Raw genomic sequence first — 18973 nt, 5'->3', positions numbered from 1 at the left:
AGCAGCATCCTTCTTGTAATGTTTTCTAGTTTACTCAACATAATTCTACACATTCTCATGTAAACTACACAATAAGCCCATGAGGCTGGTTGTATCACCTGCTGTATAATGGATTAGTAACTGACCCACAGCAGCACTGTGTGACTTCATAGGGTAGTCTAATCACTATTTCACAATCTAATTCTTTCCCCAAATCTGAGCAGTGCCTACCCAAAAGCTTCATGAAGTATGGATAAGAAAAAAGTAGGGCTGTGAGCAGGAAAGGAAGAACATATACAGAGGTGCTCCTCAGAGCAAGCCAGCTAGCCAGATCAGCCATACCAATGAGCTTTGGGTTCTACTGAAGGACTCTTGAGTAAAGGGAAAGAAGAACTAAGGATGACTCCACATGTACTAGCGCCCCTGTACATATATGAACCTACATATGTGTATACCAGACCTACACATGAAAATGGAAAACTTAATATATTTGTGCTTGTGTGCATGCGTGTGAGTAAGCATGTGCTATGGCCCAAGTGTGGCGATCAGAGGACAACTTCAGGCACCAATTCTCTTCTTCTACCACATGGGCCCTCAGGAACAAACTTGGGTTCTCAGGCTTGGAGGCAAGAGCCTTTACTCACTAGGAGATCTCCCCATCCCTTTAAATGTAAAACCTACACAAGGAGAAAGGTGTCAAATTGTAGAACATTTCATAACTGTTGATGAAGATGCTATTTTGCTCTTCTGTTAAAGAAGAGAACTATAAAGTATGCAGAGAGGGTGACAACACCTCCTGCCCCTCACGAGCCTACTCTTCAGCCATCATAGGAGAAGGCACAGCAATCAGAAACTACCATTTTCTTTGCTACTCTCATCTGAAGGGGGAAGCCTGCAGAATCAGGATACAGTGACAGCACTCAGTTATGCCTTATACTTGGCTCTTGATATTTTTAGCTGCAATGAAGACCATGAAGAGTCATTTACTTCCTGGTTTGGGCTATATGTTCAAGCTTTCAGCATATGTAAGATCTAGGATCTGGGGAAAATTCTCTATTACCTAGAGTTGATAGGTGATCACCTGTTTTAGTATTCTAGCAACATGCATGACTTTCTTTCAATTCAGCTATGGGTGTGGAGGTAGGGGTAATACTATATTTATATCATAGTTAAAACAAAACTATGCAATTAATGAACCAGGAATATAATTTTCGACACTATATCATTTAGCTAAGCATAGTAAAATAAATGGTGACATATTTTGTGTTTGAGGAACCAATTTTATCAAATATTATATATTAAGAACATCATACCATCAAAAGGATAGATAGCTTTGCAGTGTCCAATAGCAGGCAAGGGATCATCATCTTCGAATTCATCATCAAATTCACTGTGGTGGCCATGCTGCTGCGGTGGCCCACGGACTTCTTGGTTTGCATCGTCAGTGTAACTTCCCTCAGGACTAAAACCCATGAAAGTATCTCTGATCAAGTATCACATCATGACAAGTCTTTGTGTATTATTTATAAGCGGATCTCAGGGGAAATTAGGTATCAATGACATACTTTCATATTGAGCCCTATTTTCAGACATTAGCTATGTAAATTGCTTGTAGTAATATAAAATAATTCTTCACTTAATTTCCTAAAGTAAACACTTAAAAGGTTACAATGTTCTAGATCAAATGCTCAGTAAACACATTCCACTGGTGTAGGATCTAAAGGTGAAATAGAACTATGTGGTAAACACCAGGCTTCTAAAATGAGAAACAGACCTTAGCAGATCCACCCAGGTCTACATTCAGTTCACAGCACATAAGATACCATGAACACAGCATGTGCACTATCATACCAACAGAAGCTCACTTCCTTTTCTCCTTAAACCTGGAGGAAAACTACAAATTTCAATTAAAAAAAAAAATCATTTGGAGCCTTAAAACAGACCCAGTACAGGAAGAGGGACAGCCAAGAAATAGGAAAAACAAAACAAAAACAAAAGCAAAAAACAAAATCAAGTCCTAAGAATATTATCTAGGCTGTTTCTTATTTAATGAAGTGCACTTTTCCTCTACTAATTTTTTTTTAAATAAAAATTCAGTCTGCTACTTAAAACCAAAATACTCCAAATTCAAATAATATAATTCCCAACTGATTAAAGGAAATTAGTAATTCAGAAAATCCAAAAGAACGGATTAACACATGCACGCAGTAGATTTGGCAGCACTGCTAGATAAGTTAGAAAACCACATTTTAAAATCACACATAATAGAAAAACTAAACTCATTTAGTTGGGTTTTTAGCCTAATAACAAAAACCAGTTATCTGTATATATCTCTTGAAGTGACAGGAGCTGGAGAGGAGGCACTCCCACCTGTGAAACACACACTATGACCAGGTATTTCACTACTAGCTGCCTACACCATTTCCTTTGCCAGCAACAAGTGAGTATTTTAACTTCCATTTTGTGTTTTTAGGAAACTGAGATTAAGGAAATATGAAAAAAAGAACGTGCTCGAATTATGTTGTAATCAGTAAACCAATATCTGATATTAGGCCTCTCAAATTTTCTCAAAGATGAAACCCAGTTTTCTGATTTTTTAATGATAGGGAAAACAAACACATTACACTAAGGAAGACATGTCATATGCAGGATGGAGACCTTGCAAAAGCTAAGTTGAAAACTGTCCAAGCTAAGACACAGCTCCATTTCTTCTTCACCAAACTCTAAGCAATTTGATAGCATCCCCCCCGCCCCATCATAAGCTAACCAAGTCCATAAAAACCATAAGGGAATCTCTCCCATCCCTGAGGTTCCTAGGTCTGTTAGTTTGTGTTGTTATTTTTATTCTTACACGCTCAGGGATGTAGTAAACTAGAACTGAACAAGATGAAATTTCTAATTTTCCTACAACCATTACTTAAGGTACAAAATAGTTCCAAAAGACTGAAGTTATTTAACCAAACTTACTAATGGGGCAAAGAAGGATAAAAATTAAATGAATAATGAAATTAAAAATAAAAACTAAAACAAACCCCGACCTTTCTCTGCCCTGTGTCACAAGATGATTTATGTCACTACTATGTCTTCTGTCTCCTCTTCCACCTGTTTTGCCTTCAACTTCAGAGAGCCATGCCTTCAGAGAGAAAAAAAGACAAAATACCCGACAGTTCAGTAAGTCTGAAACTCCTAAGGCACCCTAAATTTAAATGTACTTTCAGACTTTATGATTCTCAGAGAATTAATTTTAGAGTTGATTTTTTTAAAAAAAAGTATATTTAGTTTTATATGAAGGTTCAAATAACAAAATCAATAGGCCGTTAATTTGATAATTATATATCATAATTATATCTCAATTCATAAAATTCTAAATTAAACATATATTTTATGTTTATAAGTATGTTTTAAGTTTATATTTTATGTATATAAGTCTAGCAAAACACAATCACTATAAAGCTTATAAAATACTTAAAAATATGCTTTTATTTCAGACTGCTGAGTTAACATATGTACCTCATTCTTGTGGATTTCCATTCGTAAGCGGTCAATGTTATTCATGGTCTCTGCTAATTTAGGCTGCAAACTTCCTGGGTCCCCCATTTGTGGATTTTTCTCATACACATCCTTCATTTTGTTGAGTGCTTCTCTGAGAAACAAAAGGAAACCACAAGATTAACCATCCACTTAAGTGTTTCACTGGGGACTAAAGTTTACCTCAGCCTTAAAGAGTCACATTTCTAAGTTTAGACAAATGTATCCTAATAATGAAAATTCACATAAGGCTGTCTGTCTGTATATGACTATGTATACATAATGAGTAATTTAAGGAAGACTCTTTTAAAACATGACTGTGCTTGACTGTTTACATTTAAAAGACTTCTAATATGAAAAACATTTCTCAGGTCTTATGTAACTTACGCATATATGGCCTTAATAAACTGTTAGTGGAATATTTTACACTGTTCTTACACATATTGTTTTCCAGATCAAATTCATTAGGTTGCTTTATTTAGAAACAGGTTGTTACTAGGTGGCCCAGGCTGGCCTTAAACTCTCGATCTTCTGATGTGCTAGGATTACAGATGTGTGACACCATGCCTGGTTCTAAACCAACCTCATTCTATTTGCACCGAGCATCATCATTCCTGCAGCATTCCTTATCTCATTTCCCACAGCACCACTGTCCTCCCACTCACCTGTGCTAGAAATAGCAATGCCATCTTTAACTGTGCCCCCTTCAGCTCCCTGCCAATTTCTTAGCCTACCTCCTCTTCTCTAGTCCCATTACCCTAGACTATATCCAATCAATGTGTCTGACACAAGCACCTGACACTGTTGACTAATACTCCTTAATACTCTTCCGTCTTGACCTAACCGTTCTAGTTTCAATTTTTCCTCCACGCCTCTGCTTTCTTAACAATCATTCATTGGCTTCTTCTTTTGTTCAACTTTTAAATGTCTGTTACATAAAATGACAAGCAGTGTCTTCTCATCTCATCCTACACTCCTCTTTTAGACTGCTTCATCTTCAGATGATTCTCCTCCAATGTTTGTCTCCAGTTTCTCTTCAGTTCTAGGTGTCTATTTCCAAACTCAACTAGACACTTTCTGTGTGGATTTTTCACAAAACATAAGCAAAACCACTACTTTCAATTCAAAATTTATTTTGCTTGCTTTTCAATTCAGTATCTACAAGTTAGTTCCCTAACAAGTCTCCTTGTCTCCTTTCCTCATCTACATAAGGTTCAGTCTTTTCTAGGACAGCTGTTAATGTCCTAATGCCCATTCAAAACTTCTAGAGACCCCACCCCCATTACCAACAGAATGCTACAAAGACAGTACCTTAAGACTTTTCCTAACCCATCCTATACTTCTCCCTTGTTCTAGTACAACAGTTTATAATTTCCAATTTCCACCTTTCCACTTATACAGTAAGAACAACCTCAGATAGCCATTTTGAAGGATTTAATGACATCATACTCCATGAAAAATGTTTGATAAGTAGTGTATATAATCCCTCAATCAACTGTTCTGAACTCAATTGATAATTTAAACAATATATAAGACGTGGTTGGTGCTGGTAAAACTACTCTTGACAATGAAATACCATGTTTGAGGTTCTGTTTTATTTTTACAAATTTATAGAAGGAACTCCAATAGCAACTAACAAAAAAATCTGCAATTAAAAAAATATTCTATTTGATTTTTGCCTAAATAACATGTAAGTCATAATGTTTTCTAGTATAGGTAGTATGGTTTTTTCCCCCTTAAAAAAAGCATTTCAGGGGGCTGGAGAGATAACTCAGATCACTGACTACTCTTCTAGAGGAACCAAGTTTTATTACCAGCACCCACATGGAGGTTCACAACCATTGTATCTCCAGTTCCAGAGGTCTTCTGGCCTCCACAGGCACCCAAGTTGTACACACACACACACACACACACACAAACACACACACACACAGATAAAATACTCATACATATAAAATAAAAATAAACATTTTTAAAAAAAACTTCAGAAGTGTTTCAATTGGGATATATGACTTTTGGGGCAGGGAAGGGGGATGACTGAATTCAGGTATTCATGAACGCTAGGCAAATACTCTTACCACTGAACTATACCCCCAGGCAAGAATAAATGATTTAGAAATATTCTATGTATCATATGAGACTCTAAAAGGAAGAACAATGAGGGCTTAACGGAACACTACTTTTGGTCTGACTCTTTCTGCAGCCCTCGGTTGAGTTCATCGATGCGCTGCTGTAACTTCTTCCGCCTCTGCTCTGGTGGCAGATGACTGAAATCTTCTAGTGCTGGGCCCTGAAAAGAGAGTCTAAGTCACTATTAAAAAAGAGCTTTCAATATTTTATTTTTAAACTTTACCTTTTTATAAAATAAGAATACTAACTTTAATTTTCAATTAGCCTCAATCTTTAAAAAAAATCTACATAGCAATTAGTAAAAAGAGCTTAAATTTCTTATAAAACATGAAAATAGGCAGAAATAAAAACAGAAACCTCACCAGACACAGGTGAGTAATAACTGTATCACACTATTTCAAGTCTCGGGAGAGTTAAACACATGAGGCTTCTTACAGCAACAACAGAATGGGAACACAGAACACTTCTTTATTTACATTATCTTGTTACTGTGTATGTTCTCGTACATAGAACCTTAAGGAATAAAATCCACTGTCATGACATTCTGAATACCATGAATGTGCAAAATAAAAATATAAAGTTCGTAAGTGAGCAAGATAAGCAACTTACCGCTTAAAGACAACTGATTTAATATATATTTCAATACTGCAGATAGTTTTTGAATGATTACATTTATTAGACCATTTGGAAACAAAAATATTTCTGATCATTAAAACATTAAAGGTATAATCTACTGATTGGAAATTATATTCATAATTTGGAATACACTTCCAATCTTCGTTTTGTAGAACTGAATTACACACCACAGTTGTTTCTAAAAAAATACAATCCCACTTCCCTCTCTATTTTGTTGAGACAACAGTCTCTTAACTATAGTTTGTAACTTGAGCTCAGATGCTCCTGCCTCAGTCTCTTAAGTGCTACCATTACAAGCATGTGACACCATGCCCCGTCTTGACACAGTTCTTTAAGGTTTCTTGGTTAGAAAGGCTTCAATGCTTCTGAACCTAGATTAATGAAATGCAGGTATATAGGAGATTTTCTATTAATGATGTCTTTTTCCTGAAGACTAGGCCTCACTTAGTGTAGCCCTACCCTAAATTCCCAGGCCTTCTGTCTTAGCCTCCTGGTATTGGCTAAGAGTGTGTCACCACACTTGGTTCCATTTTCCTCTTAAATGTTAACCATTATTACTTCAGCTATATTATTAGAGATTATAACAGAACCATTATTAATTACTGAATCAATTTAATATAACCTGTATTAACATATGACATTCCAAAAATTAACACTTATTTTTCACTTCAAATGGTTGAATATGAATACTGTTCAATTTTTTAAAGTGCTGCTAAGACAAGCTTGTAAAATAAAATGTATTCTTGCTCTCTGGGCTACTAGTACCTTTAACATATGCTTAATGGCTTGATTTCACTATGTACAAGGACACTTTATTTACCTTTAAATTATTTTATTTTATAATTTTATGTGTATGGATGTTTGCCTGCATCAGTGTCTGTACATACAGCTCATTCTTGCAGAGGCCAGAAGAGGGCATCGGATCCTATGGAACTGTAGCTCCAGACCATTCTGAGCTACCATGTGACCATGTAAGTGCTAGGAATAGAACCTGGGTCTTCTGTAAAAACAGCTCTTAACCAACGAGCCACCTCTCCATGCCTGCATCATTTACTTTTTAACAAAAGTAAATTCACTTACAAGAAAAGCCATGACCAAATGTTACAGTTAACTAACAAGAACCTCTGAGAATATTTACTCAGTGGCCTCACTACGGGCATTCAACAAGCATGAAGACTAAAAGCCCTGTCTAAGTGGCTTGTGTTTTGTATCAGGCATTTGTGGCAATGTTAATCAGTCAAATTTGAAGTAAATAATGGAATATCAAAATCTTCTATATAAAGTTCCTTTATATTTATTAGCTAATGTTCAATGTAATTTGTTATATTCATTCTAATTTGGGGCCCAGGGATTACACTATCATGTAACAGTACAAAGAAAACCTTCTAATTTATATTTGAAAAATGTTTCTGAAAAGCTTGAACATTATTTAAGGAAATAAAGAAATATAATGTTTTAATAGGTATCAAGACACTTGCATTCCTGATATCCCATTTCAACATTATAACCCTTTTTATATAAGTGCACAAAGCAAATCCATTCTATTTACCAAGGTCTTCAAAACAAAAACAAGCAAGGCATTTACCAAATCCTCTTACTACCAAGGAACTTATAAAAGTCTCAACTACAAATGACTAAAACAGTAATTTGTTTTCTAAACCTGCGTGCATAGTTTTCTATGCAAGCGCCCAATAATTTGAGGATTAGGTCTTCATAATGTAACTCAATTTGTGTGCATAAATGTATATAGGAACACCTCAAACACTGAGGGATGGGGACACACACTCACACACACTCACACACAAAAACAGATTACCTGTGCTTCTGAACAAAGCACTGAACCCATAATGAAATTAACTAAACTTTTTTCTCTATTAGACAAACCTAATAATTCTTATGATAAACAAGTTTATATGACCTTTAAAAAAAGTACTCAAAAAGAAAAATATTTTTTCTAAATTTTACTACTGTACAACAACTTTTGCACCATGTAAATAAAAAATTTATTAAAAAATTTTAAATTCTCTTAAACATGACACAGATTCTATCCAATAACATTTAAGAATTTGATGGGCTGATGACAGTTAACCACATTACTGTCTAATCTAAGACACCCAAAAGGTATTGGCATATGCTGGACTATGGATTAAATTATAAAAAGAAAAAACATACAAGTTGAAAATGTGGATGTACATTAACACTTGTTCTGAATTAAATAAAACAATGTTTTGAGATTATTTAATGTTTGCACAGTATATAGATCAGCACACAGGGCTTACCATCTTCACCGACCACTGAATAGTTCAATGGAAAACAGAAAGAAATGGTAAATTATTCACATGAAATCATAATACAGAAGATGCAATAACCTATATTTTTTTTACTATAGTAAAAAAATAAGTTAAGTACACTTTACAATCCAAACAATTCTGCCAAAAACAAAAAGCTTTAAGCACATTTGGGAAAGCAAATTACTTGCACAGAAAAAAAAGAAAAAGAAAAAGAAAGAAAAGCACACACTGATAATGGGCAGATATTTTCTAAATTTAACTAAAACTCAAAAGTAAATCATTCTGCCAGTAATCATATATTCTCTTTCAAAGAGAATTTTATGAAGGCATTTACTCAAGTCATTCATTTTCAGAATCAGTGATATGATATTTGAAATACATTGAATCAAAAAGATCTAATGTCAGCCACTTAAAAGGAAATCTACGGAAAGTTTAAAACCCAAAATGTCCTTCCCAATGCACCAGAGAAAGCAACATTTCCTTTAGTTTCTTTAGCTTCATACTTCAAACACTATTGTGGATTTAAATGTAATCCAAGTTTGGTAAAGGTAATGTTCTTAAGGTGCTATTTCTAAAAATAAAAATAACAAATGATTTATCCTGTATCAAATTCTCTTTATATACTTATTAGACACAAAGATATAGCTTAGGTGTTGCTTTGAAAATAGATTTTCTATTTTTAAAGTTTCATTCTGAAATCGGTGTGCCTGAAAAACAGCACTAAACCCGTAACATCAATTTTAGCAAACGGCATATGAACAGAGTCAGAAGAGATCAACTACAGGTGCTCTTATAGAATCAAAATATCATAAACCATTTTGACAATAGGATTCTGCAATGGCACAAAATGTATCACACATGAGTACACACACAAGCGCGCACACACACACAGTGGCCTAGATGATGCATCAAGCTTTATAAGTCTTCACACTCGTCACATCAGCTAGTCTTAAAATGTCTTCATTTTGGAGGCCTGGAGGCACAAGTCAGTGACAGGCTATTTGCCTCACACGTGCAAGGCCAAGGGTTCAATCCCTAGTACCCCTCATTAAAAAATGTATTTTCTGTTTTTTAAATCATGTTGTTTTAAGGAAAGGTAAAATATATATCACAAATTTTCACATAAAAATAGAAAGATATTTAATAAATATCTAGCAAAAATATCTACCCCTTATCTCTGATGAGTTGGCCATGTATATTAATGATTATGACAAAAAGATGGTATTTGCTATCCATTGTCTTTCTAAACTAAGCTTAACATTCTTTAGACTGTCAGTAGTTTAAAGAAGAAAAAATTTCTTTTGTTACCACAAAATTCAGCGAGAAAAACAGACAGATAAATTAAGGAAGATATTCACAGTATTTTTTAAACACTAAAAAATTGTACGACAAAGAATAAACTAGTCAAATGAGTGGCTTAACTTTTATACTAATTTTTACTACTGAGTGATAATTATTTTTCTAATTTATATTTTAATCTTTTAAAGAAAACAGGATAATTATAGCTAAAATAACAAATGTTTCTATTTTAGCTTATCTAGTTTTACTAAAAAGCAGAACATAGTTCATTGAAAACTAAAGTTCTCTGTAAAAACAGCACAAATATAATCTGTTTTAAAGTGTTACATGTTCATGCAAAAATACCAGAGTTTCACAGAGAAATAGTTTACAAACTAGAAAATTTCATACAATCACTCCATCTTAAGGTACTATAGAATACAGGAGTACTAACATTAAGTAAAGGAATAATTAGGTGTGTTTCATTTAGAACAGGTCAAAACCATGGAACTATATTCTCAATATATAAAAGCTTGAAAGAGTAACTCTGAAACTCTTAAGATTATGAATAATTAAACACAAACATGAATTCCTATTATAAGCTAAGTAATTCTGTTACTTTAAAAAGGGATGTCTATGAAAACAAAAGAAAGTTTAAAAATGTTCGTTTGTGTATTAAGCAAATTTGAGTGTATTTCTGAGTCACTGAGGCAGAGCTTGACGTCACAGAGGTCAATTATAGAACCTTATATCTTAGAGCAGATCCAGTGGCACCACTGCCAAACTCAAAATCATCATTCTGATGTAACAGTTTTCAAATCCTTGACTATGAGACTGAATACACCAGTTTTTCTTTAAAAGTGAATATATACACCAACACTGTAAATTAACTGGACTGAAATCCCTGAAAAATCCATGTAAAAATATTAGTTTAAGGTATACTTTCCTTGTGGAATTCTTAAGTGGAAAGATAATATCGCTATCACTAGTGTTAATTCTGAAATATTATCTAGTAAACTTCCAAAGATCAATCAAAATATAAAAATTTCTCAATCCCAAGACAAATACTGTCCTCCCTGCTCTGCCCTCTAATCCTCCGGTTGGGTTCACCTGTCCTAGTTTCTACTTTGAACACTGCATTCTTCAGTTTTCCAAAATTATGAAAACAATTTATGACTTTAAATTAGAGCAACACATGAAAATAAAACTAATAATAATGAGCAAGCTAACAATTTGTAAGTGCTGCAGTTTTAAGATTCTAGCTGCGAACTGTTCAGTAAGAATGTCACACATTTAAGGTTCTCCTCCAGGCCTTATAGTTCTAACTCCTTTAATTTTTTTCCATATAATTAAATTTACTTCACGTTATCTATGAGAAGCAACTTAGGAATTCTACTCATAACTATGGCAAGAGGAATCCCAAGTATAACACCTCTCCAGCAAGCAATTCAGTTAGCTAAGTTGAGGGGGAGTTGAAGGAGGAAGTTACACTACATTACTGCCTTCAGTGAAGCTTGTCACATTATCTTAATAGATAAAATGTGACCTTGCCCTGAACAAATATATTTTGTTCTTCAGGTAGCTAAATGTAAATGTATTTTAATTTTGGGAAAAGCTAAAGGAAAGAGAAAAAGCACATTATTACTATATTACTGTTAATAATTGGATGGTATGTATGTATGGTATCACAACTGTGTCTTTCAAATGGCCAAAAATCCTATAAATTAACCTAAATTATAGCTATATAATTAAAAGTGCTAAAAACATAAAAACAAAAATTTATGGGCTGGGGAGTAATTTATGCTCAATCTTCAGAACCAAAAAAAAGGAAAATTAGCTTTACTAATAATGGAGTATCATTATTTATTAGTAATGTTAACAGTCATTGCTAAGAGACAGTTTAAAACTGTATTTGAATTTTACTAGTCTATACATTTTCATTTGTAAAGCACTTTTAGGAATAGATTTCTAAGGTTGGTCAATTAAAAAAAGAGTAAAGGATAAAACTCTTAATAAAATGGAGTTTTTGTTGCTGTTGTTCATGAAAACAAACTCCATATGAACATTACTAATAATACTTAAATATTTTGAAGGGTTTATCATTTAATAAATATTTCTAATATATTAATTTTATATATAACACTTTGTATTTAATGTACTAATTATCTTTTTTTTAATTTTTTGCTTTTAGAAATATCATTTCTCTGTACAACCAAGACTGATCTAACTCCATATGTAAACAAGTTTGGCCTCAAATTCTATCCTCTTGCCTCAGCCTTCTAGGTGCTGGAATTACAAGGGTGTGTTCCACCACCACAATGGCTTTTAGTTTTTGTTTATTATTGGGGTATTAGAAATTTTATGCACCTAAAAGTAAGTAGGGCAATTTAAATCACGCTTGACATTTTACGGTCAACAAAACAAGACTATAAAATTGGTAGGTGAAGTCAGCATTAGTGATATTATAATTACAAGAGCAACTCCAGTGACAAATTACTGAAAGTCTCAAAAATGTAAATACATTACAAGACAATGGTGGACATATGATTTCACATAAACAAAAAAGGCTAAAATATGATCGTACCCAGCACCCTCTTTATAATACCATTTTTTATGGTTGAACATTTCAAATGTTATAAAGAGGAGTTGTTTTGTAGTTGAGGGCAGCTATACTTAATTCTGTGGGGACTATGTATTTACAGGAGAGAGCCTTATAATGAGGGTGGAGAGTATTGAAAAAGCCACACTACACACACAATTAGGCCATCATGCATTTCAACCCATTTTTAAACTTACCCCTCTTTTGAGGCTTCTGAAAGAAGGAATTCTGGGCTTCCCTGTTTTTATTTCATTCATACAATAATGCACGGGCTCAATGGAGAATGTGAGAAACTGGGACCCATTAGGAGTACTGGATGTGAATAAACTAGTAGGGGTTAAGGGTGGGGACTGTGGCTAATATGGAAATAAAGAAAGGAATCAATAAGCCAAACGTGAATAGCTTTTTCCTAAATGAAAATTCTATTTCTGGCAACATATTTTTCACAAAATATACTTCAACTAAAGTTTTCTAAGAAAATAGAGAATAAACATAATTTTGCCAAAGCTATCTTTTAAAAGTCAGTTACTTTTACACAATATGACTTCATGTTTTTTAAACAAGCTAATAGATTAAAAATATAGAGTAAACAAATTATGTAAGAACAATAAAACTTAGATTAAAAAAAATCTGGATTCTAGCATATTATCACCATAATGGATTCCTGTAAGGGTTATATTTAACTTGTAGTTGTCAAGAGATAAAGGCAGCAGCTATAGTTAAAGTTATCACACAAAATACTTCTAAAACTGTACCTAATTACCATAAATATTCAAAAAGCTTCCCATCATATCAAAGCTCTCCTCTCAGGCTGTCTCTTCTTAAGTGTTGTAATCTGTAACTTCTAAGCTGCTCTAGCTACACTGCTTTGGCCAAACTTCTTGACTGGACAGCATTACTAAAAGCATAGGTAAAGCCTGAGTTACCTGTAGCTGTGTTTTAAAGATACTTACAAATAGGAAATTTGAATTAAATTGTATATACCTTATATGCCAAGATCAAAGCAAAGAATTAAATTAAGTGTACTTTAAGAAGTACAGCATATCGGACTGGAGGACCACGGAGAGAGAAGCACTCATCTACTCCATTTGCTCATGTGTTGAGCTATGTTTAGTTTCCTGAAATTAACAGCACATCAAGAAGCTAACACTAAGATTCTCTTGGCAACTAGAGGTTCCTAAAAGCTGAAGCTAATCAAGCTCTTCTCATTAAAATCATACATGGATAATAAAAATTATAGTAGTATGAGCTATAACATCTAACCTGACATATCAGTGAGTTTAATCATTCATTGCAATTAAGAATTTCCATTATTACAGTAAGCAGTGATAGTAAAACATTGCCTTAGAATTCTGAAAGAAACTCTATGCAAAGGCATTTCAAAAACATTTAATTCAACTAGATATTAAAACTTAGTTCTTCCACATTATTAATTGCTCAGCATTAAGGTACAAGACTGTTTTCTAATTAGTAAAAGATTGACTCATTATGGCTGAATGAAAATTCATCTGCCCAACGTCTTTTTTTTAACACTTTAACTATTGCCTAAGTAAGAGTCTGATCAGCACATGGGGATTCTGGGTTTTTACCTTTGGCTTCTTCCCAAAGAGCCACAGTTTGCCCTTGGCCTTCCCTACTGTGGACTTGGCATCCATCTTGCCACCCTCCTGTTTGGATGCACTGATAGTTCCATCAGAAATGGTTCTGTAAATGTGCTGACTGTAGTCTTCAAATGGAAAGTCTCCTGGAGGTTCAAAGCCAGACTTGAAGGAGTCTACTACCATTTGAGAATCCTAGAAACAAGAAACATTTTTAAGACATTTATCTGACCACAGTACATTAGCTTTCAAACCGATTTTTTTAATGATGGCTTAAATAGTTCTACAGTAATCATCAAAGGTTTAAAGAAAACTAATCTCTCCCTGTTGTAATAAGCATTCACTATATTATTCCCAATTTTAAAAAAGAAACTACAAAATAAACTTTCCTTTCTAAATTTAGGGATTCAGTTAGTTACAGGTAGGCTCATTAGTATTGACTGAATGATTTTCTATGAAGACTAAAGTACACAGCACATATCTGACATTCATCCAAAACTAGTTTTTTTTTCTGTCCATCCCCTTGGAATGTCAGTGTCTACCTGCCCATACTTCTTAATGACTCAATTAGCTCTACTGAGAAATAATCAAATCTAGACTAGGCTACACTGCTAAGTCCTCGAGAACAGGACTGTGCTGTCCTTGTCTTCTGATGCCCTCTTCCTCCTCCTCACGGTCACTATTCCATTTGCCTTTGTTTCTTGCTCAGCCCAAGCACTAACACCTGCATTGAAGGCAACTGACAGCTCTAGATTGATCTAACCACATCCTTCTGTTAACTTTCACTAGAACAACAGTACAATATAAACACAGTTCAAAGGTTATACTCTCGGATTAGACTTAAAAAACTGAAAGGGACAGGGCTGCAAAGTTTCTTTTAAAGAATCCAAACTTTAGAGTTCAACTCACTGTAGGAATAATTAAGAGCCAAGTATTCCCTAGGTTATTTCGTTCCTAAGGAAAGTCTGGGAAACCATTTCAACTTCAACTGCAGTACTACCCCGCATGCATTAATTCAGAGACAATACAGTACTTACTCTTCTTTCATCAACTGATTTTGCTGCAAGAATCATCCCTTCCAAACACTTTGAGATGATAGGAATAACTTTACGTTCCGAGTCTGCAAACCCTCTGTAACATTCACTGAGTTTAATTGTCCTCCGTTCATCCATTTCTTGTAGTTGCTAATAATCCAGAATTCAAACAATGAAGGGAAATTAATTTTCTAGTCTGAAGGAGAACAATGAATGACCTCCCCAAAAAGATTTCTTCCCTATACACTTGTATTTTTAAGATCTTTCAATTGTTCTATATAAACTTATTAATATTTGCAATCTGTTAAATAATAGAACAAAACAGGCTTTTAATACTGATATTCAAGATTGTCCAAAACGTTTCTCAGCTGGCAAGCAGATAGCTGCGTTACAGCTCTCCTACCTTTTCCTCATCAATAAGGGAACTTTTATGTTTTCAGGAAATGCTCTATTTGAAAACCAAATTTTAGCACTAATTTTTTTTTTTAAAGCAATAAGCCATAACACCCAAGCCTGAGAAGTACTCCTTAAACTGGTTTACAGTACTAGCTGGATGAAGTGTCCATGATGGTGGCACACAAACAGACCCCAGACCTTACTATAACTGGCAGCTCAGAGTTGGGGGCAAGGAGGAGAACAGAAAGTCACTCCACCAAGGCAGCACATGCCTAAAATCCCCCAAGTCCAAACGCACAACAGGAAATATGCCGAGGCAGGGGAGTGAGTTCAGTAAGTCATCTCTGCACACTTGCTCTCTGACAGCACTGGTCTTTCTCCTCACCATCTCAAACTCTACTTCACATCACGTTTTTGCTGTTTCAAAGGTTTGGGGATTTATTCTGAAACCTATAGGGATTGTTTGTTTATTTTTAAAGATTATAAAATGGCAAGACTGCTCTAAGCACATTCCACAAAGGCCTCCAAAAACAAAGGGTACTTCACTTCTAAGCTAAAGTTGCTGCAGAATGTGAAAACGTGGCTAGTTAATCCTATCCCAGTGAGGAGTCACAGGTCTGCTGCTCTGGGTTCAACAACCAGAATCTGCTACCCACTGGGTGACACTCTTTCCCCAGACTCTCTGCCTTCATTCAGCACTGGTTCCCTAACTCACTTTCTTCTAAAATTCTAGATTCACTATTTGCTACAGCTATAATTAAGGGTTGGCACATGGAGCTAATAAGCAAGCCTTACAACTATGCCCTAGCAGACCAGCAAGGCAGAGAGACAGAAAAGTCAGGCCAGCAAAAATGTTAGAAGACTTACTGCTGCATCCGCACTAATGCCAATGATTCTAGGGTGGTGCCAAAAAAGTTAAATCCCAATTCTAGGTGAACACATTACAACATCCAACCTCAGTTAATTCCCTTTACACAGTGAAAATACTTCTACTGAACAATATTTCAAAAACTGTCATTAGCTTTGTGAGTTATATGTAACATTAATAATAAATACACAGAAAAGTCTGATTTAAAAATAAAAATATCTCCTTATCACCTATCTTAGCAACTAGTAAATTTAGAAATATTCTGATTTCTAATAATTAAAAATGTAATTAATAGATAGTCATCTATAATAGTCAAACTTGTAGTTGTTACTTAGGTTTTCTAGATGTATAGATATATCACAAATGGATAGTTATTATTCAAACCTTTCAAAGTCTATAGAATATGGCATTTAAAAAGTTTTAAGAACTTAGGAAATTTCATGACAATGAGAAACATCGGATCCTGGCAGCACCAATCTACTTCAAGAGGAAGATGGGCATTGAAGAGGCTCCTTATGGAGTTTGGGCAAGAAACTGCTCTTGCCTGTACTGCTTGATGTTATGCTGTATGAACTGGACATGCAGGACCCACAAAAAAAATGACTGCTTAAATTGCCTAAAGAAGGTGAGATGATCCTTCGGGGTTCCTGCTTCATGAAAGAGTCTGCAAGACATTCTGTAGGATACAGAGGAAAGTGACTAACAAACTGCCAATAGAGGCAAAACAGTCTTTCAAATTTCCTGCTTTATGGAAAAGTCTGCCAGATACTATGGGTCTGTAGGCTGGAGATTGAATGCCCCAATGTCACAGAAGAACTTTGGATGACTGTCCAGGTAGCAAGATGTCTGTCAATTCTAGAGTTTTGGAAGTAGCTTATAACTACCTGTTAACTTAGGTAATATATCGTCTGGGTCTTTAATGGAATTGAAGAATAGATAGTAATAATTATAATTTTCCTTAGTTATGATAAAAGATAAAATAGATATAAATATTGTAACTGGAATTCTTGCTTGATACCTGTTTTGTTATATGTAATTTTACTATGTTAAAGTTAAAACCTTCCTCTTTACTTGAACAGAGAAGGGGAAATGGTGTGGGAGGTCCTTCTGCCTATGTGTTGCTTTTATTGTTTAATGAATAAAGCTGTTTCAGTCAATAGCTTAGCAGAATAGGGCAAGACAGGAATATCAAGTAGATAGATGTAGAGAGAGAGAGGAGGCAGAGTCAATGAGAAGCCATGTAGCTGCAGCAGGAGACAGATGCCAGATGGAACCTTACCAGTAGGCCACAACCACATGGCAATACACAAATTAACAGAAATGGGTTAAGATTTAAGAGCTAGCTAATAAGAAGCTTGAGTTAATAGGACAAACAATGTTGTAATAATACAGTTTCTGTGTGATTATTTCGGGTCTGGGCATCCAGGAAACAAACGAGTGGTCTCTGCCTACAGCAGTGGTGCACGCCTTCGATCCCAGCCCTGGACAGGAAGGGGCAAGGACAGCTAGGGAGGATGCACAGTGAAACTCTGTCTCAAAAATACTCTTTGAACTCAACTAAACTTACCTTGTAAATCTGAGGAATCACCACATAAAAATGCTTGTGCTGTTCTCCATTAAAGTTTTGCAGCTGGGCAGCATACTCGTTCTTATTCTCATCAGCCATATGCGTACGAAGGTTCAACTGCTGCTTGGCCTACAGGCAAAATTGGTCCAAGAACAAATTAATTTTTCTGAAAATTATACCAAAGCTAGATTTTTGTCAATAGATAAGTCAACAGCTAAAGAAAATGCTTTCAGATCTTATATGGTTTTCTTATCACAATAATCCCTCTGTCTCTATTATAGTTGTCCTCTTTGCAGTAACTGAAAAAGTCTCTACTTAACAAAATTCACACAGAAAATAAAAATGACATTATGCCTTGAAACATAACATGTATAAACAGAAGAGGAGAAAAACAAATACCTCCAGGAATACTTTTGACTATTAAAAAGGTAGTGAAATATTTCTTTACTCCATTAGAATATGAAACTACATAACAAATATAACAATTAAAATGTGTTTGAATAATGTAAAATTCAGTTTCCATCTCTATAAATCCATAGGTATTTATTTTAAATAGTTCTGCATTCAATTTTTTGTAGAAAATCAGAGAAAATTATATTCACTAGCAAGAATATAAATAAAACTGTTCATTCTAATGCACTGAATATGAGCAAAAAATTTTCCTAACTGGTCTTAAAAAAAAAAGGGGGGGGAAACAAAGTAAGAACTGGCTGCCCAGATGCAGCACTGCACACCAGTAGTCTTACGTACATACAAGGCTGAGAGGAGAGGATCATCAGCGTTCCATAGCAACCCAGGCACAACACAGCAAGAAGAGAGGAGAGAAAAGAAGGGGAGGGTGGGAAGGTGTGTGTGTCCACTTTCCATTGTTCCAAGGAACAAAACATTTAGCAGGCTATACATTACAAAGCACACTGGGGCTATACGTCACTATTTTTTTTCCAGTTTTTTTTTTTTTGCTAAGGATTGAAATTAAGGGTCTTACCCTTATTAGATGAGTGCATTGATCCAAACCCCAGCCCTATCCCTAACTCTTCTGATTCTAATTTCTACAGATGCAGTTATTTAC

The 18973-nt window shown here is 34.7% G+C and overlaps 1 protein-coding gene across 5 annotated transcripts in view; it reads right to left on the bottom strand.

The window, feature by feature from the left end:
• Fnbp1l (formin binding protein 1 like) overlaps positions 1-18973 on the bottom strand; it is a 72729-nt gene that overhangs the window by 4125 nt on the left and 49631 nt on the right. For 3 of the 5 annotated variants that reach the window (XM_075981471.1, XM_075981469.1, XM_075981470.1), the window contains exons 7-13: positions 17905-18033; positions 15077-15223; positions 14031-14234; positions 5688-5797; positions 3490-3622; positions 3018-3112; positions 1293-1441 (exon numbers count right to left, since the gene is read on the bottom strand). In XM_075981471.1, the coding sequence (XP_075837586.1) occupies positions 1293-1441; positions 3018-3112; positions 3490-3622; positions 5688-5797; positions 14031-14234; positions 15077-15223; positions 17905-18033 (967 nt within the window). Of the gene's footprint in view, positions 1-1292; positions 1442-3017; positions 3113-3489; positions 3623-5687; positions 5798-8552; positions 8568-12638; positions 12798-14030; positions 14235-15076; positions 15224-17904; positions 18034-18973 lie in introns of all 5 variants that reach the window. The other 2 variants (XM_075981472.1, XM_075981468.1) reach the window with 1 other exon arrangement.

The sequence above is a fragment of the Microtus pennsylvanicus genome, chromosome 7 (genome assembly GCF_037038515.1).
Source record: "Microtus pennsylvanicus isolate mMicPen1 chromosome 7, mMicPen1.hap1, whole genome shotgun sequence".
Taxonomy (NCBI): Eukaryota; Metazoa; Chordata; class Mammalia; order Rodentia; family Cricetidae; genus Microtus; species Microtus pennsylvanicus.
The sequence above is the reverse complement of the archived record's forward strand: the minus strand, read 5'-3'. Positions and strand labels throughout refer to the sequence as shown.